This window comes from Chanos chanos, chromosome 2 (assembly GCF_902362185.1).
Source record: "Chanos chanos chromosome 2, fChaCha1.1, whole genome shotgun sequence".
Classification (NCBI taxonomy): domain Eukaryota; kingdom Metazoa; phylum Chordata; class Actinopteri; order Gonorynchiformes; family Chanidae; genus Chanos; species Chanos chanos.
The window spans coordinates 46,613,050-46,634,001 of NC_044496.1; the positions used below are offsets into that span (position 1 = coordinate 46,613,050).

At 41.8% G+C, this 20,952-nt stretch overlaps 1 protein-coding gene across 1 annotated transcript; it reads right to left on the minus strand.

The window, feature by feature from the left end:
• Positions 1 to 721: 721 nt before the first annotated feature.
• Positions 722 to 20,952, minus strand: LOC115829062 (multidrug resistance-associated protein 5). Its single transcript, XM_030793151.1, has 29 exons — positions 20,893 to 20,952; positions 19,414 to 19,589; positions 18,708 to 18,863; positions 17,108 to 17,255; positions 15,789 to 16,022; positions 15,191 to 15,364; positions 14,825 to 14,972; positions 13,324 to 13,472; positions 13,101 to 13,208; positions 12,372 to 12,734; positions 12,020 to 12,091; positions 11,587 to 11,711; positions 11,376 to 11,448; positions 10,681 to 10,884; positions 10,054 to 10,179; positions 9,653 to 9,761; positions 9,309 to 9,493; positions 8,812 to 8,958; positions 6,353 to 6,482; positions 6,031 to 6,184; positions 4,972 to 5,100; positions 4,305 to 4,491; positions 3,809 to 3,898; positions 3,190 to 3,382; positions 2,704 to 2,863; positions 2,512 to 2,590; positions 2,094 to 2,207; positions 1,194 to 1,358; positions 722 to 1,063 (listed from the first exon to the last, which is right to left on the minus strand). Exons 2-29 carry the CDS (start codon positions 19,584 to 19,586, stop codon positions 956 to 958), a joined length of 4,203 nt encoding a protein of 1,400 aa, XP_030649011.1. The 5' UTR covers positions 19,587 to 19,589; positions 20,893 to 20,952; the 3' UTR covers positions 722 to 955.

Genomic DNA, 20,952 nt, shown 5'->3' on the forward strand with positions numbered 1-20,952 from the left:
GGAATTTGTCACCCTCTTCAAAAACAAGGATGTATATATATATATATATATATATTTTTTTTTTTTTGTAATACATCAGAGGCATCCAAATATGCAGTTAGCTCATTGAGCATTCACGAATATAAGAGTGCTTTGCTGATCAGAGGGAAACTGTCTGAGTATAGGCACTCCTAAAAAATGCAAGAAATGGCATGATGCTTCTCCTAGGCTCTTCTGCAAATTGTACCATTGACAACACTACATGCACTCAGGCAAGCACTACGCACAGATCAGAATTATGCCCAAATTCATGTGACAAAATTAAAAATTCAAACCCACCAGTCCTTAAATAGGAGAGTCAAACATCGTTGACAGATTAAATCTGGGTCTGAAAATGGTGATAAAATTTCAAACACATAACTATATATAACATATATTTTCCATCAAATCATTGCACAGTCGTTTTAGTTCACAAAATACTGTCTTACAACAACAGAGGCACAAAAATCACAAACAATATGAACTTTACAGTAAAGAAATGAATGAGATTTTTTTTTTTTCAAACAGTGCCTGTCTTCAATGGAATGATTAGTACTGTTTGTGTGTTCAAGTTATTATTTCTTTGGTTGGTTCACTTTTGTGCATGAAAAGAGAAATATGAGAAAGAACAGTATTTTAGAAAAAAACATTCCCCCATCCCCCAGCCTATGATGACTGGAACCCATGTTCACAAAAACCAAACATAAAAACAGTAGTTTTACGATTTCAAAATGTGTGCAAATTATATACGTAATTATTTTGTCTTAAAATACAAAGAATGCTTCCTCCTCTAGCAGCTTACTCAATGATATTTATATTGTGATTGAAAGAATTCTCTGGACTTGTTTATAACAGTTATGCCATGGCTCCATCCAGAGTTTCCTTGTTTTGTTGTGTACAGAGACTGGCGATGCTTCACTGGCTCATTTGAGCTCATTCAGCTCTGTTCTGATTGGTTGCGTTTCCCATCCGCTGCCTCCATCATTGCACGGAACCTTGAGTTCTCATTTGCCAGTAAGGTTGATGGTGCATCAAATTCCAAAATCTTTCACAAAAGAAGACAAACACATAGACATTCAGCAAAGAGACAAACTCAAAATCCAAGAGATTCAATGCTTTTCATCTTGGTTCATTGACGTAGGTCATGCTTTGTGATGCGTAGATAAAAGACTCACCTGTCCCTGGTCCAGCACCATGACTCTATCGCAGCTGAGGACAGTATTGAGGCGATGAGCGATGATGAGTGTAGTGCAGCCTTTAAAGGAACAGCGAATGGTCTCCTGTAAAAGTCTGTCGGTCTCTGTATCAATGGCAGCTGTGGCTTCATCCAGTAGGAGGATCTGAAACAGACCGATTCGCATCACAGACTTAGTGATCAAGAAAAGCGTAACACCAAGCTGTCTCAAGAGCAGCAGAGAAACAACACAATTACATCTTAACATGCTCACTGAGACGTTCAATTAGTCTTTCATTAAATTATACAGGCTTCATTTATGGATGAGATGCATGCTTTGAGCTCATTATTGGTTTGTTTTATATGGTTCCTCTCTCTCTCTCACACACACAGTTTGATTCTGAATGATTCAAGTCTGTCAGCCATTAGGTGGCAATGTTTCTCTATTATGGGGACAGTGAAACTAAACAGACATTTCACAAAAGATAGTTGGCTCAAGATTTCAGGATCACTGATATATGAATAAGGATTCCTGAAAAGCTTCAGTATGATTGTTTGAACATTTTCATTTTTTGAACAAGGAACAGGTAATCAGATGACTGTGAAATCCATGTGGAAAGTGGTAAAAGTGACCGTTGAGATTTTTAAGATTACGATAACGTGTATTTTGATATTGCTGAGGGCTAATGTCACCAAAATCTTCCAGAGTTGAGATGCACATAGAAAGTGTACTGCAAACCTTCCTCCTAAACAAGCCTCATTCATCAAGAACAGATCTACTCAAATGACAAACACTGACATATCACATGTCAGTACAGGACCTCTGGTAATCTGTCTAGGAAAGCAGCTGTAGTGAGATGTGCTATGTGTGTGCAGTGGTAGCTACAGTGTGACAAAGTACCTTGCTGTGTCTGAGTAGAGCTCTGGTCACACACAGCAACTGTCTCTCTCCCACTGAGAAGTTCTCCCCGTTCTCCGTCACTTCAGAGTGTAGCGAATTAGGCAACTGGCTTACCTACAGACCATCAGACATACAAAGGTATTCACAATGAAGCCTAATCAACTATAAAACCAACAAACTACAAAATAAATGATACCTTATTACACTGCAATTCCACAGTGGGTAACTGACATTTCTTTTTGCAGGTTTACTTTCTTACTCTATCGCTAACCTTTGATTCTACTAATGTATGATTATAAGAATCATCACGTGTTAAGATGAGGGTAGATTTTTGAAGGGGAGAGTTGACTGCTCCCGTTCCAAAACTACACTGATGAATGTGTGTTGTATATTTGCTTCTCTTCCCTCCTTTGTTTACCATGTCTTTGATATGTGTCCTTTCCAGAGCTTCCCAGATCTCTGCATCAGTGTACTGACTCCAGGGGTCCAGGTTTGACCTGCATGAGAGAAAAGAGAGAGAGAGAGAGCTAAACAGCTGCAGAACGAATGAAAGAGCATGACAACAGCTCAGCCTGGAAAGGCGAATGACAGCGAGTGACGAGGACTGCACCTGACAGTGCCAATGAAGAGTACAGGCTCCTGAGGAATGACTGACAACTTGCTTCTCAAGTCCTCCAGGCCTATGTGAGCAATGTTGACACCATCAATAATGATGGATCCCCCGCTCAGTTCTACCAGTCTGAAGAGGGCGACACCCAGGGATGACTTCCCTGAGGGATTGAACAGAAAGGATCAGAATAACTACTAAGAACAACTCAGAGCAGCTTTCAAGCCACAAATATTTCAGTAACAATGAAGCGTTTGTCACTTTGGGAACATCACTGCCCGAAAACGCGGTGACAGCACCTGTTTTCCATCACACGACAGTCTAAACAAAAAAGTAACGAATCTTGACGTTTTTTTTCTTATTTTGCCACTTTTTGGTCATTCGCTTGGTCACTGGCAGATTTGCAAATGTTTCTCAGTGAATCAGAGACATCACGTTTCTAAGTTTGAATTTACTGTGTCATTTAATGATGGGGGAGATAAATTGTACCTGATCCAGTTCTGCCGACAATGCCCACCGTCTCCTCCGGCTGGATATCAAAAGAGAGCTTTTTCAGGACGAGAGGCAGCTCGTCTCGATAGTGCATCTCCACATTCTGGAAGCTGATTTGTCCTTTCTGTAGCCAGGACGATTCCACAGCAGAGGGGCCCTCAAGTCGCCTTGGGGCTTCTGACTCCAGATTCTGTAAATGAAAGAGAACGAGGACATCATTACTGAATCTTTTGATGATGGGGGTTTTCTCATCTCTTTTCTCCTCAAGTAACCCCATACTGATTAGTCAGTCTGCACTTGATCATTTTAAAGAGCCCCTGTTTGCATTGCACTGACGTCTGTGCCACCCAGGCCATTTGGCTTTGATGAGAGGGTTTATGAAACACATTACGGCATTAGCCGTGATGTGCAAGCAGACAAACGCTGCATTCCATCAGAGCCCTGCTGAGTTCTGTCTGAAGAGGTTTTGGACACCGTGAATGCAGGTTGCCGGGTCTGTTGGTCTGCATATTCCTTAAATGACACACATACTTTGCGTATAACGTCAGCCGAATGACAAAAAGTTCCGGTCCTCTCTTTTTTATTAACTCCTAAATGTTTCGGCGGAGCTGCTTACCTTTATGTAATGATTGATCCGCTCCACTGAGGTGAATCTAGCCTCTGTCTCTGACAGCAGCCTCACAGTGAATTGAAACAGACCTGTTAGCTGGGAGTGACAGAATGATAGGAATGGAATCCATCGGTTAAATACAAATTCAATGAATTTTAATGAAGTTTACATAGCAAACAGTAGGCTATTTCATCTCACTAAAAGACAATTATTCCCCCAGGTGACTTGACACCACTTGTGATTGTAAAGTTAGCGTACCATATCAGATGGCAACAAAGACAAAGTATGAAAAACAACCTCCTTGTTCCCAAACAAGAGTAAGGTATTGTACACAGAAATGTCTATAATATGCAGTAACTTTGAAAAAAAAAAGTATTCTGGGCAAACCTACCTGAAATATTAAAACATTTTCCTTTCTCTAAGCCCCCCCCCCCAACACCCAACACCCAACACCCGAGAGAGAAAGAGAGTGTGTCAGCATGTGTCAGTGTCAGGTGAGTACCTGAACAGCGTAAGAGATGGCGAGACCAGCGTAAGCAGGTTGGATGCGCCCATGCATAAAGACGATGAGAGTGGCTACGGCAGTGATGAGGGTTATACTGATGAGATCCAGACGGACTGCAAGCCAACGCATGGCACAGCTGAACAGGTAATGAGAGGCCTGATTAGTGTCCAGCAAGGCCTGGTACCTGAAAAGCGAACAGAGAGATTTAGGGAAAAAAAAATATTTAGGCAAAGTGTAGGATTTTGGGAAAACAGAATCACCGTGTTTGTGGCTGTCATCATCATCATCATCATCATCATCATCTACAAAAACATCAGCGACACGCCATGTCAGATATTCAAGACAATTACCCTTATCAGTCCCCAAGCATTAGGCAACATCTGACTGATCATACATCTGACTAATAGGTTCAATGAGATATGTAATGAGTTATACAGGTCAAACATTACATTACCCTACTGCATTTATGTATATCTTTTTGCATAGACACAAACTTATAAAGTATGATTAAGTTGTACATAGGGTGCCGGGGTGAGGACAATTAAAACAAGAACTCCGGCACTCTAAGTGAAACAGTAGTTTTCTTGCAAGCATGTGCAGACTCAACATGTGGGTAGGGAAAGGGAGGTGTGGACTTTTACACGCAGTTACACACATCTCTTACCTGTGCAGGAAATCCCTCCTCCTTCCATAGGCATGGATAGTGGACAGACCCTGCAAACTGCTGGTGATGTGAGAGGTGAAAGGCGATTGGCTAATATTCTCCAGCCGTTTCAGTTCACGAATCAGCACCCTGCAAACAGAGAAAGAAGAGGAGAGAAAGAGTGAAATTCAGACACTCAAAAATGCACACCTACGCTAAAAAAAAAACAACAAAAAAAAATAACTCCATGCAGTTCTGCTGAATTCACAGCTAAATGTAAGTGCGAGGTCTGATCAAAGGGCAAGTGAGTCTCATCTGTGCCCGAGATCCAAGGCAACAGTGGCTGTGATCTGACAGGTTAGTGGCTTATGAGATGAGGGAGCCCATAAGGGACAATAACAGTGGTGGGGGGGTGGCCCTTTCACCGGCAGCGTCGCAGTCGTCTCAGAGCTCCAAAGTTGATTTATAAAGGACTTCATGAGCCCAGTCACACGCCTGTGCTAAACCCGCCAGGCGTCAGAGCCTGGCTCTTCAGTAGAGAGAGAGGGAGAAAGAGAAAAAGGGAGAGACAAGGGTGGGGGCTTTTCTTGACAGAGGAGTGGTGATTTCTACTTTTAGATGTAAATATGAAATGGTGGACGTCTGTGAACACGAGAGTCATCCCTTCCCCATGAAAGAGTGAAAAAGGAAGGAAAAGGAAGATACTAGACTGTTCCTCTCTCTTCACTGTCCTCATTAAAAAAAAACTATTTCTGAGGAGGTTTTAACATTTAAAACTGGTTTCAATATAAACTTTTGTAATGACTTTTTTTTTTGTGATGAAATCTTTTATGAACTTATGAATTTTCAGAAAAGCTTTGGATATAAGCAGTTGATTCTACATTTCACAGTTTAAACTTCCCTCTATATCAGTGATTTTCGCAGATTTTTAATGACCATGTTTTGGTTCAGAGACACCAAAATCATACTAAACTCAAATAACTTAACCTAAAAGACTTCAATCACTTATTACAAGACTTGAGCTGAATTCAATTATCCAAATATCATGCCAGGTCTTTCATAGGATTGATGGAGACTTACCTAGAGATGCGGTTGACGAGGAAGAGGAAGGCACCAAGTGGAATGATCGAGAAAAGAAACCACGGAAACACGGCGCAAACCACACCCAGGCAGAACAGCACTAGGGTTAGGTTCTGGAGCAACATCTCTGCCTGCATGGCCAGACGAACATCAACTGGAGACAAAAAGAAAGAAAGAAAGAAAGAAAGAAAGAAAGAAAGTAAGAAAGAAAGAAGGAAAGAAAGGGGGAGAAAGGGGAAGGTAAATTTAACCATAATTAACTATAAAAAGAAAGAATGAGTGAGAAAGCACTCCTTAGTCTCTAAAGGGAACAAGGCCTCACCTTCGTCCATGTCCCTGGAGAATCTGTTAAGTATGCGTCCCAGTGGTGTGGTGTCGAAGAAACTCATGGGGCTGCGGAGAAGTGTCTGAAACAACTTATCATGCAAGGCTGAGGCTGCTCGAACAGTGCACTGCAACACACACACGCGCGCACACACACACACACACACACACACACACACACACACACACACACCCACACAAAAGAAAGGTCATTACACTCATGGCCAGACCCAACACATTTTATATGAACGAGCAGACAGACAAATGATACAACCAAATACCTATAAGCAACTCCAAAACGTCAGGGACAGAAATAAACACAAGCATGCATCACAAGTACACAAATCTATAAATATTGTACTGTGGGAAAATTGGTCCTGTTCTTTGCTAAAATGGAATAAGAAAACAAGAAGAACATAAGACAAACAAGCAGCTAGTGCCAGATCAGTTTACACAGTCATACATGCAATGTAACACTCATGTGTCGTACTGCTAATGCCTGAAACAGGACTGCTGTTCACCACTGTTTCAAAATGTTGCAAAACGGAGGAACATTTGTTTGGTGACTTGTCAAGCTCACCTGAAAAAATGTCCACAAGGAGTGATGATATAACATGCTGTTGTACAAAAGTTGTTTGACCCTAACTCTGGGCATGCACATTTAAGGAACACATTACTGTTTGCCAGAAAAAGCTTTTGACACAAGAGGGCGAATTCATTCAACCGATAGAATATTTAAAGCTCCCAAAACTTTCTAATCTCACCTCTGGGCTAGCAAAGATTATACATCACTGAGAAATTAGTTAACACAAGTGGCACATAATTACACAGGGACACAACCTCTCGAATGCGCTGTCAAGACGATTTAATGGAGAACAGGGGTTACACTGGCCCAAAGGGATGCTCTTACACACACAAACACACACACACACACAACCCACAGACATGAACAGATAAATAGGTTTTCTTCGCAGACATTTTCAATTACAAAGAAGAAAAAAAAACACCAAAGAGATGCAGAATACATAAAGAGAGAGAAAATTAAGCATGGTGGGAAGTAGGAAGACTATGAACAGCCCATACACAACCTAAAAGAAAGAAAAGGGGGGAAAAAACCCCATAACAGATTACTATCTTTTTTTCATATTTTCCCATAACTCACTGTGGGAAAATACATTGTGGGTTGCCGTGAGGTGCTGCTCTCACCCAGGGCATCACACGGTCAATTTGTCAATACTGTTTAATACCCAGAAAATTCATTCAGCAGTAAAGAAGGGGTTTAGTGTTATGCTCTCCTAAACCTTCAGGGCATACAACAAATTAACTCTAGATCTGCTGGTGGACAGAGATTGTGAGTCATGAACAATGTGTGAATGAAGGGTAAATGATAATCAGAGCTAATTATAATCAAATTAGCAGTGTTGGGTTGGTACTCCTTTTGAAAAGTAATTACACTACTCATTACTTTACTTTTGAGTTACACTTTAAAACTACATATTCCCCAGCACAGCACAGCACAGTCCCTTCATTACTTTATTTTCAGCGCAATAGCCTAGTTCAAAGTAATAACTGTAAAGCGCAGCCTCATTCATGAGTTCACATTTTTGAGCAGTGACAAAAAATAGAAACACATGAGCTTAGCCATCTAACTATAACTAACCTTGTATAGACTAGTTAGCTACATTAATCAGTATGTTGTCTTTTAGCTTCAATGGTTAACTACCAGTTGTTTCTGAGGTACCTAGGGATATATTTTGGTATTATCATCAGCTACCAGCTGCATTATTTGTATTTTGTGATTAAAAGTAACATTAAAGCTCTCTGTATTATTGTCTTGTTTAGCTACACCCTATTTTTGGTTTTCTCAAATGTAGCAGACCTTGCCAGCTAGCTAACTAACCAGTTGTCAGTTTTGTCCCATTTAACAGGAGCTACTGTCAAGGACCCAGTCTCTCCTTAGTGACAGTGGGTAGTCATACCATAGATACACAGTTAAGGTGAACAGGTGTGTGTCATGTCATAGCTGCTTCTATAATCTGGCATTTTAACATCTCTGGAAAGCTGTATTAACCCAGTATACACTATAGTGTATGCACTGTATTGACACTGTATCGCACCCAGGATCGGAACTATCCATTTTATAAGTTAAATGTAATTATAAAAAAAAAAAAAAGAATTGAAAAACATTCTTTTGAAAAGGAGTGTGTAAGGCAGGAAAGGACATATAAATAACCCAGCAGCTGTAATGTGGTGACTGAAATTTGAACTATAATCCTTTACTGTACTTTGTTACGGAGGAAAGTAATATAATTACAGTGACACGTTACTTTCTAACCCGTTACCCCCAATACTGCCAATAAGTGTTCAAAACTGAAACTGCCTGCAACGTAGGTTTGTGTATTAAATAAAATAATACCTGTAGGAGAAAAACAGACAACAAGAAAAAAGGAGGATTACCTTGACAAAGACGAGACCCCGCATAGTTTTGAGAAAGAGCACAGCCCCCATGGATAGCGCATACACAAACGAGTAGTACTGGATGTGTGGGTTCAGCCGCATGCTGTCATTGGGCACAGTTTCATTCCCCAGTGATAACGACGCGTTCTGGAAGGGCAGAGTTATAAATAACATCATTTATCCTCTAGGAAACAAGATTTTAATTCACAGAAAACTTCTGTGAATATAGTCTCCAGGCTCATGAAAATGTGAAAGAGTACAGCGTAAGCGAAACATTCTCTGTGCCTGTGGAGAGCAAATTCACAGCTGGCGTTTGTTGCTCTGGTTTTCATTCTGTTTAAATCATGGCTCATAGCAGGAGCGAGTGAATTTTTAATTACATGTGTTGAGTTTTATGTTCTGCCTCTGCTGAGATGAAAGCTATTGGTTTCGTCTGAGAGGGGCAGACAGAGAGAGATAGAAGTTTCAGTCTTATCCTAGAGCCTATGCCCACTTACCCCACTACCCTGTTTGATCCAATGACTCAGCCACCAGTTACTGAAGGCGATGCTGCCTGTGGTGAAAAGGAAGAGGAGAATATTGCAGATGAAGGGGAGAGGGCCCCCGGCTGCCTTTATATAGGCAGCATACACAGACCAGGCCACGGCTCCAGAACCTTTCTCCTCTGCCTGCATCAGCTGGTCTACAACACGTACACACACACACACACACACACACACAGACATGCATCAAACACATACCGGAGAGAAGAGTGAGATAATTTATGAGTCATCAAGTGCAAAGTGAGCTGATGAAGGAGAAAGAGTAGGCATGACTCTGACATTGTGAAGGCCTCACTAACCTTTCTTACTCTCTGTGGAAGGTCTGTGAGATTTGACCGTGTAGGATGAAAGTTGGCTCTTCTCATTCTCTGTCCTCTGTTTGTTCTTTAAATTTTTTCGCACTATGTTCTGCAAAAGACGGAGCGTGTGTGTTTGTGTGTGCGTGAGAGAGAGAGAGAGAGAGAGAGTCAAAGAAGGGCTGAAAACTGTCAGAGGCAGATGAATAAATGTTAGGTCATTAATTCAGCAGTGGATGACAGGCTTTTAGTGTCTGCACACTCATAGATCAATAAACTCATCAATTATGAAAGCACTGGATGAATTAACATTTGAGAGGAGCAGAGACGTTCATGAATTTTTCAGGCATGTGGATGTGGACTGTTTTGTGAGAGGTGTGGCACTGGTGTTTTCCCTAATGTACCTCCTGCTGGATGCTGTTGAACAGAGCAGCGTAATCTCGCTGTCTCCCCATCAACTGGGCATGGGTGCCGTGCTCCGCAATCTGTCCATCTTTCATCAGCACCACCTCATCGCACTCCACTAGGTACTAAACACACACACACACAAACACACACATGCACACACACACACACACACACAAACACGCACACACAAACACACACGCACACACATACACGCATGCACGCACACACACACACACACACACGCACGCACGCACACACACACACACACACACACACACACACACGCACACACACACACGCACACGCACACGCACACGCACACGCACACACACACACACACACACACACACTGTCAACTCCAGCTGGGTAACATCATTAACCTGCCTAAAATTAATTAACAACACCTGTGACAGAAACTGCCTCAAACCCAATGTATAATTCACATTACATTTGTTATTCACGATTCTTTTTTTTTTAAATGTCAGATTTGGGCTAAAAGAGGATCAACAAGAGCACAGTACACACACCACCTCTGTTTATGTCATATTTTCCATTTTGTACAGACTGAGAAACTCCAGCGACAGCTATTGCAAATATATTTGCACACACACACACACACACACCTGCAGCTGGTGTGTGACAAACAACACAGTCTTTCCAGGGGCAGCTCTACGGATCGCACTGTGGAAGAGATGTGCGCCAACATGGGCATCAACCGCACTGAGTGGGTCATCCAACAGGAGAATGGGCCTATCACTGTACAGAGCCCGCGCCAGGCTCACCCTCTGGCGTTGGCCACCGCTGAGGTTAGCACCACGTTCCCCTATCTGGAACACAGTATCCCATCTCACTTAGTTTCTTATAAAAATACTCATTATGAAATGTAAGCACAACTATATGAATGACGTCTAATTGTATGTACATTACATTTACCTATGCATGAAACATTTACAGATATTTGAAATCACTGAAGGAGGATGATGTCCACACATATCAATCTGTAGCAATGCTGGGTTTACAGCTATCTGGAACGTTGACAGGAAACTATTAAGAGAAATACGTTTTGACAGAGTGTGGACCGCATGCTATTGTTAGCCACTGGCTCCACACACCCGCTGAGAAGAAAATTAAACATAAAATTCTAACGGAGGACTGCAATTCTTACTGAGCATTTTTTTTCTTTCTTTTTTTTTTCTTTTTACAACAGTGAAATGGCGATAGGACGGTGATGAGAAGCAGAAATGTGTGAATTTTATGGCTGAGTTAATTATAGTGAGGCCATTAAAATGCTTTGAGCTTTGAATGTATTGTATTTTACCTCTGTCATGTCCCCATAAGGCAGCTCAGCGATATCTGGCATTAAACAACATGCTTCCAATACTGAGTTGTATCTGTTCAGAGAGCAATTCACACAGAAAACAAATGGTTTACGCATCAGTCACATAGATACTCAAGATTGAATGTCAAACAAGGGTCGGTCCTTAAACTTGTATAAGGACTACATAAGATGTGAAAGCTGAAATGCATACTTTTCTTCATTGTACTCTTTTCCAAACAGAATGTTCTCTCTCAGGGAGTCATTGAGAATCCAGGCCTGTTGGGCCACATAGGCAAAACCCCCGCTGACCGCCAGTGACCCCCCGAGAAGTGTCATCTACCCCAGAAAAAAGAGAGAGAGAAAGAGAGGGTGAGATCGAGAGAGAGAGAGAGAGAGAGAGAGAGAGGAAGAGAGGGCGAGATCAAGATCGAGAGAGAAAGAGAGAGAAAGCTTACATGGCAGTTCCAGCCCATATCAGTAAGGTTAACAGACAGGTCATATCCAAACTGGCTCAAATCCTCCACTTCTAAACACTTGTGATGGTGTGAGTGAATGGCAATATCATATCTACAGAGAAGAGCTCAGGAAGTATGATGGCCATCTGACATTTGGCAGAGGAGAGAAGTAATGACATGATGACTGACCTGTCCCAATAGAGCAGAAAGTAGAGAGCTCTTTCCACTGCCCACACCACCACAGAATCCCACCAGCGCCCCCTATAGGTAAGCAACAAATCACACTTTATTGGTACGATGATGAGAAAGAAATACAGGCAGCATTCAACCACAGCACTCAGCGTATTCAAGCTTGCATAACTCAATCTGAACATGACAAATTGAAATAAGAAGCATAATGTTGGGTACGGCATTTGTGTTCACTGAGAATCAATTCAAAAGACAAAATGTTTGTAATGTTTCAATTGTAGCTAATAGCACAGAGTGGTGCTGATGCAACCGTGACATTGTGATGTAACAGTGATGTAAGAGGGCACTGCACCTTTTTAATGTGCAAATGGATGCGGTGGAGGGTTTTGTGCAGTGGTGGGCGGATGCTATGGGTAGAAGAGATGGTGCTCTGAGGACTCTCCTGCTCCATGTGTTTGAGGAGATGCTCTGCATTAGGTGCCTCATCCTGACCTTTGCCCTCCTCACTGATGATATACAGACTGAGTTTCTCTCTCCGTAGGACCCTTTTCATGCCCCCACTTTTGCGCTGTTTCTGTGGCCCCTGACCTCCGCGTTTACTTGACGGACCCCGAGGCTTATCCCATGCCAGCGTGGCGTCCTTGAACTCCACCACATTCTCAGGATCCTCCGTCTTCACTGAGATCTCCTCCCTGTCCTCCATCATGAGCAGTCTCTGTAGAAACAAATGTTATCACATGAGAATGTCGGCTTACACAAATAATGCTGTTTTACACATCTGTTCGTTAGTATTTCTATCATGTTCAGTATTATGGTAATTCATATTCAGTAAGAAATTTATTCAGGTAATAAAATATTTAGTAAAAGAAATTTAAGTTCGTGTTTTCTCTCTTGGCTGCTTGGGTGTCACATATCATGTTTAACAGATACAAGGATGAATGAATGAACGAATGAATGAATGAGTGTGTCTGCCTGTGTGTGTGTGTGTGTGTGTTTGAGCATCCACTGTGTTGTTTATTTCATTGTTGAACTGAGCTATGAATGTTATCTGCAGGGATAGCAGGGTGTTTGAAGCTTTCACCTGGAATCTACTGACTGCAACTGCTCCTTCTGACAGGGAACGAACTGCCAAGGGTGTGACCTTGAGGGCAAAGGTCATGGAGTTGAAAACAGCAACAACTGTGAAAGCCTGTTGAGGTAGAGAGAAGACATACGTTAGTGTATTGTGTCTAAGAGAACAAAAGAGAGTGTTGTATGTGTGTGTGTGTGTGTGTGTGTGTGTGTGTGTGTGTGTGTGTGTGTACCTGGGCAGCAGTGAGGTCATAGCCCAAGGCCATGTGAACAGTGAATGTACACACACTGGCAATGACCACAACGATTGGAGCCACACCAACAGTCAGACTCTGGACGTAACCTGCCCTCTCCAATATCCCCTTCTCTTCTGTTCTCACCTCTGGAGAGAAAAAGGAAAGAAAGATATAATATTCTTTAGACATTTCTTTGTAGCAGCTAAGCCATATCTCAGGAGTACATCCTGCCTGGAGCTACACAGAGTCCAAGAACAGGAAAAACAGGACGAATAGATACAGACAGGTTATAGTGTACCTCTGAGCCAGAAATGGAAAGAAACTCTAGACAAAAATGGTAATGCTCTGGCAAGAGTCCAGACACAAACACACACATACACAAGCTAACCATCAGGTGCATGTGTGTTTTCTACAGGCCTAAGAGGAAAATCATGCAACTCGCTCAGTTTTCTATGGCTCACAGCCAATGTGCGTCCTTGGACCAGCGGTTATGGTCTCTACGTGTACTTTTTATTTGGTGCTTTTTATTTGGTGTTGTTTTGTTTAATTGTTGTTTTGACTGTTTAATTATTTCCTCTCCTCTGTAGATCTACAACAACAACGTGAAGAGGTTTTGCATAAATTATGAAGAACTGTTTTCTGTTGCATGGAAAAAAGAAAAACACACACACACACACACACACACACACACACAATTTCTCTAGAAGAAAATGAAAAAAAAAAATCAAGCCTTGCCAGCCCTCATTATTAGATTGTGACTGATTGTTAGAATACCAGGGGTTCTCTTAACTGGTTGATAATGGATTGCTTAGCTGGCTAATTATGTCTACAATTAAAGGGTACAATGATCCTTATGCAGTATATATGAGGCTACTTCATGAGAAATTCTTTCATCTAGTGAGTGCTCAAGTGGAACAGGTCTCTAAAGACATTAGGTATCAAAGAGTTTTAAATGCTTTGGAAATGAACCTTGAAGTCCAAGGGCTCGAGGAAACATGGATAACAGAATACTTAAAAAGAGGGTGCTTTTACCAATGGAGTATGAGCCAGAGGAAACGAATATATAGTTAAAGGACTCAGAAGAGACACAATTGCAAAAAGAAGTCCTTTCCAAGAAGGTCACAAGGAGAATAACATAAGGAAGAGAGAAAAACCACAGGGGGAGCTGTAGAAGCTTACAAAGGAAAGAGTAAGACTTTGAGTCGCTTCTTTACATTATGAAGAGAGCTGTAGATGTTCTGTGCAGGTTATAACCATTTAATGTTTAAACGTGACCTCATGCTCTTGATTTTGTTTTGTTTTTTTTAAACTCCTATTTTGGATGAGAAGCTACATTTAAAAGAGGAGTAAAGAAAAGGCAGCTTCATGCAAGCAAGTGAGAGCGTAATTACAATGACTGATTCTTGGATTTTATTTATTATATGTGTGGATGGATGGATGGATGGATGGATGGATGGATGGATGGATGGATAGATAGATGGATGAACAGGAGACTCACTCTGGATATTGGTGGCAAAGGCTAACTCCCAGCAGTACATTTTAATGAATTTAATGCATCCAAGGATCTCATTCATGAGTCTGACTCTACGATCGGTAACCACCACACATTTCCTCCGGAAATACGCTGTAAGACGGGAAGCTAGCATCTGCGGAGTGATATTAAAAACACATCGGCATGAGTAACGGACAGGAAACAGCAGCTCGTAAATAGAATCCACATCAATAAACATATAAATCTAAAGGTGCCAGCCTCAGTGTCAGTCGACAAAAATACAATAATATCAAGCTTAAGGAAAGAAAATACAAGACTATGTGCTGAGCTGACAGGGTATCTGAGAGGAGATGTTTGGGTGTCCAGACACACCATAGATGGGTAGAAGATTATGAAGATTGCAGAGCCGACAAGAGCAGTTGGTCCTAAGAAGTAGGTGGTGTAGGCCAGCCCCAGGATCCCTACCAGTGGGCCTCCAGCCAGGAGGCAGCCTACTGATACAGCTTCATACAGTCTCTGCCCATCACTGGAACAGATGTTCACCAGCTGAGGGCACAGCAGAATCAAACTGAGTCTCATCAAAACTATTAGATGACAGATTTAGAGCACATTAGACTTTCCAAGTAGGACACTGTGTTACTTAGTATACTGCCAAGTTATAAATATTGAAAAAAGAACAAACATGTATTTGTAGTATTAAAAAGTTCTTATGTTATCTTATGGCATATCCTGTAGACAGGATTACAAAGCTTTAAAACAAAGATCTCTTCTCTTTCATCATCACTACTCTGTACTGTATGGAATACTGTATGGACCCGATGGATAAAATCTACTCTGTCTCACTCTTTATACCCATTCGGACTTAATGACAACCAGTAATGTGCTCGTATTCATTCTGCCTTGGAGACAATCAGTTTTGAGGACAGAGTGGGCACCAGAAGAGGAAGTGTTGGCATCCTTGTCCACTCACCTCCCCAGTGCTTATGTCTTTGGAGCTGCGCAGCCGCAGGATTTTGTGGAAGGCGAGGGTTAATGCTGCTCCCCGGAGACGGCAAGCTGTGCGGTAATTCACAGCCCACATTAGGGCCAGCGACCAGGAACGGGCGAGTTCCATAAGGAATATCCCCACTACCAGAACCAGCCCATACAGCAGCCAGGTCTCTTGACTCTGGGAATACTCAAGTAAAGCTCGCACCAGCAGAGCCTGGGAACACAAGAGGGAGAGCGAGAGAGAGAGAGAGAGAGAGAGAGAAATAGGGGGAAGGTGTGAGAGGAAAATGGACAAATAAGAAATATGAGAGAATGTGTTTTCACCTGGATGGACATAGAACAGGGTGTGACAGAAACTGCAAAGGTAAAACAAAATAAACGAAACGAAAGTAAGTTTTGATACAACATAGACTGAAACTTTGTGATGATTTTTAATAATTGCTGAATATGCACAAATTTAGTGTCAATATGTGTGTGAGAAAGAGAGATGGAGAGAGAAAGAGAGAGAGAAAAAGAGAGAGAAAGAGAGAGAGAGAGAGAGAGAGAGAGAGAGAGAGAGAGAGAGAGAGAGAGAGACTAGTCATCGCCACCAAACAAAATAACAAATCATTTGGGTTGAAATAAACCACAACAACAGCTAGGCAAAACTAGCCAAGCTTACAGAAACAGTGGTGTTATTGTGTAAAAAGGTAAATCCCATTAAAGGTATTAGGCTACAGCTGATTGTCAGAGGCATGCACCAGTTTATACATTTCCTCATAATGACATGGAAAAATTAAACTTAAAACCAGCACTCTCAGCTGCTCCACAGCCGGGGTACACCAAATTCAATAACTATGCATTAACAATAAAAAACAATCCCTTCCAAATGAAACTAATCATAATAAAATGCATTATTATTCCTAAAGAACAAGCCATACAATTCATGCTGTTGTTCAGTCCAGATTTAAATTCATTTGGCAGCATAAACACAGCAAAATGTGTTGATACGAAAGAAAAACATCCCTCAGGGGTCAAAGGAAAACTGGGCGCACAGCATAATCCTTATTATTAATACCAGTTTCATTGCCAAGAGATCTGCACAGCTCTCAGTTTTAATTCCAATATTTGTTTTTGAGTCGGCATGAAGAAAAGAAAGCCATTCAATAATACAGTCAGAGTTTGGAAGTGGAGGCAAAGCAAGAGAAGTCTGGCATGTTTCTAGACTGGCCAGGGGGTAGAAAAGGGTGTGTGTGTGTGTGTGTGTATGTGGGTGTTTGTGGTGAAGGGCTGGGGTTGGGGGTGTTGACTAGCACTCACAGGTCCGACAAAGCCTGCCACCATGGTGATGAGGAGAGAGAAAATGGCTACAAGCATTCGGGTCTGACAGAACCTCCAGAAGACCCGGGAGAGAGAAGCTCCATCTCTGCCTTTCCTTTTTACTTCGTCCAGCCACAACGACTCCAGCCTGATCACAACCACACAGGAAAAACAAAGATGGATTCATTACTCCGCTTACACATCAAAACTAAGTGTGATTTCAGCAGTATGATTACTTACTAAGAACAGAAAGAGTATAGACTGACCATACATCATAAAGAACAACCAAGAATGGATTTTCATTCTATTAAAATAGAGAATGAGTGAAGACTATGAAAAGGTAAACGTGAACGTGAAACGGGGAGGGGAAGACATTTTACCTTGAGATTTTCATCTTTAATGGTAATGACAAACATTGTGAAGCACAGAGAATGTATGAAAGTTTTTAGATGAATTCTCCTAGAGGACAGGCCGTAATGAGTAAAACCAAGATAATAACTCTTACTTATGAGAATAGGCTGTATATGTACAAATTTTCCATCATCTTCCCAGATAACACTGAATTAGGCCTAACCTTTATTGGAAAAAGTGCAAGTTTTGGGTCATTTTCAGAGTGGCTAAGACATTCAAAAGGTTGAAAATGAAGCTAATTTATGGAACTAAGTTTGGGTTGTTGAGACACCAATAACTGACAATTATTATATGTTTATTTGTTAGATATCAAAATAAAGACACGTATCAGTGTCACTGTTTGAGTCTGTCGCGAGTTTAGGAGAATAGATTAGGGAATAGAGATTTTTCCTCCTTCCCTGCTCTGTTATTGTGAGTACATTACATAACTGTTCCAGTGGTGAACACATTCTGTTTAAGCTCCTCTCCACCTTGCCCTCACACAAACATACACACATACCTCCTTAACATGTCCCAGCCAGTTCTGGCTCAAAGCCAGGAGCTGGACTTCAATACACTTAAACACACCCCCACAGACTACTCCACAAAGGACAGACATACAAAGAAGTGTAATTAGATTAGATTATACTAGTGGGCCTTAGATGGCCTCTGAGAAAGTCTTTACATTGAGCTGACTGCCTACAGTCAGGAGAATTGAGCCTCAATGGAAGAGGACCACGTGTGCAAATGAGCAGTCTTAATGACATAACTGATCTGTTGGAGCAGACGGGAAGATCTTGCCTTCTCTCCCTATCTCTCTGTCTCTCTGTCTCTCTCTCTCTCTCTCTCTCTCTCTCTCTCTCCTCTCTAATCCATGCTATTAATAACACCCCTACGCCAGAACTCTCTGGGCTGTGTGAGCCGAGGAGCAAGGGGGGGGAGAGGGAGCCACATCCATCACTTCCCACCGTGACTTGAGGGATTCCCACATCAACTGCCATCTCAATTTCACATTTCCCAGAATTCAACACTGTAACCTTGGGCCACAAGTGCTGTTTTCTAGGGAGTATCTGTTTGTTCATGATAAGGTGGCTCATGAGTAAGATAGGCTTCTACTGTATGTTTGAACAAGGGAGAGGCAACAGCAATCTTGCTGAACCATTCAAACTGACCATACCTTGCAGTATACTGGTGAAAGCTGGAAACTCACCTTTGGCTGTTAGTCTCTGATGCCTCATGACATGACAGTCCCCACACATCGTCCATGCTGAGACTGGATGCTTTGTGTGCTTTCCATGCCAGTGGAGAAAGCCATTGCAAAGTCATAAAGGAAAACAGCCCAGCATTGTCTACAGGGTGCTGATGTCTGAAAGGGAGTAGAACTGCATAGTTAATCTCAAGAATTTTGATGTTATGTGGTAAAATTAAGAACACATAGGCCTTGGGTGAAAGAGGAAATGTGAGAGAGCAATTGTTTGGCAGAGGCCTGAGGAACATGAATCACACTCTTGTGTTTGAACAGCAGTTTGCAGGTCCTTTACAGAAGTGTTTTTGAGAAGCGAAGAAAAAGTTTGTGGTGGAGTTTATCTTAGAGCACCCGCAAACACAGATGCGTCTGTTAGTAAGGGATAAGTAGAGTTTCCTTATCAACACTTGACTTTCACATAGCAACACAAACATGCGAGCACACAGACAAATGTCAATAAACATGTCTCCCGCGGGTCTTGTCAAATAGCAACAGCGGTCTATAAAGCATAGAATATATATTCTTGTTTTTGCTGCATAAGTAACTTTCAATAAAACTACATCAATGCTTCATGTCTGTATTCTGTATTTTATAGAGTGTGTGTGTGTGTGTGTGTGTGTGTGTGTGTGTGTGTGTGTGTTTGTGGAGTTCGGTGAATTGCTGTTCTTACTTGTTGGTGATTCTGAAGGGTTTGAGCAGCTGCAGGCTATGACGGTAGCGTCCTCTTCTTTTTAGACCCTGACCCAGTTCAACCTCCTCATCTGGTTCCGACAGGGTTTGAGGGGAGGACAGGGGCAAGCCCTCCACACGCCCTGCTGCTTCCAGGACATCTAGATGGATCATGCTCTTTAACCAACACACGCACACGCACACGCACACACACACACACACACAAAGAGCAGAACAAATCTCCTCAACGTGTGTTTAAACTTGTCTGTTTACATGTCATGTGGTAAAACTTTGGGAGACATGACTATATGTCTGTCAACCTCTAGCTCCAACCTCGCAGAGACATAAATAGCATTCATCGGTGTTTGCTGGCTAGCCACAGAGATGCTGTGAGACTGCAAAACTCCTCACACCCAGGCAGCAGTGCTGAGTGTAAATATAAAGTGCTTATCTATTTAAAGATGCCGGCTAGCAACCTGAAGGGCTGGAGGACACTGGGAGGGCAGATATATGAGCTGGCGGTGTGTCAGCACTGTCACTGATCCCTCAATGGCATAAACCATGATAAGGTCAATCGAGATAGAGGTGCCGGGCCAGAGAAATCCGTATGGGAAATTTAACCATAGGTTGAAATGACAGTGCAGGTCCTCATAAACCAAGGGTGTAAACAGACACAGTGTGTTTTCCTAACTGGTCCTCTGTGCTGCACAATGAGCAACAGGTTCAAAGGCAAGAGAACACGCAACAATAAACCTGAGAAAGCCCATGAAACTGATCAGCAATAAATGTATCATAATAAGGTATGGACTGGGAGAAATACTCACGTCCTGTGGTCTTGTGGGGGAACAAGGATGTGAGGACAAAAAATGTCACTCAAAAATTTGATAACACTTGTAATGGCAGTGTCAGTAAGACCTTCAAACAACCTCACAGCGAAATTTTGATCCCTATTCAGGTGAATTTCTTGGTAGGAATTCTTTCACATTCATCAAAACAAATTAATCAAACAAATTAATCAAAACTCAATATAATGTCTTACTGGCAATGGGTCCATGCTAGTTAATAAATGTCAGTTTCGTTCTATGGGTTATCTCTGTGTGGTTCGACCGACTTCCACATGAGTAACTCACTAACATTTGTTTCCCTTTATAGATTGCAATGTTTGAAGAGGAAGACTTTTTTTTTGGAAGAATATGTCACCTCTCACCCACATAACATCACAACAGACCTGCCCAGTGACATTAACTGAACAGTAATGAAACAATTCCTTATTCTCTCTGTGATCTCTGTGTTTTGCATTTGAAAATCGCTATGAATGGGTTACAGTCATGTTATAAAAGTTTCAAGTCAAGAAGTAAGGCACTACGAGCAACAAGGACAACAACAACAACATCAGCAGCAAAAAGAGTTTTGCAAGTAAGCAAGTGATCAAAGGAAATCAAGTGACGTTCAGTGATGAGGTATTAGTCAGGTAACTTACTTTTCGATGTGTTGCAACTTCAAGGTTCTTCTTTCCTTTATTTCTCAGATTTAAAAATGA

What these genes read in the sequence shown, in the direction of transcription:
- LOC115829062 (XM_030793151.1), bottom strand. Translation starts at nt 19,586, where the DNA reads ATGATCCATCTAGATGTCCTGGAAGCAGCAGGGCGTGTGGAGGGCTTG. An exon ending in TCCATTTGCACATTAAAAAG is followed by an intron (nt 12,092 to 12,371) that starts GTGCAGTGCCCT and finishes GCTTACCTATAG; the next exon opens with GGGGCGCTGGTGGGATTCTG. An exon ending in GGATCAATCATTACATAAAG is followed by an intron (nt 3,383 to 3,808) that starts GTAAGCAGCTCC and finishes TTTCATTTACAG; the next exon opens with AATCTGGAGTCAGAAGCCCC.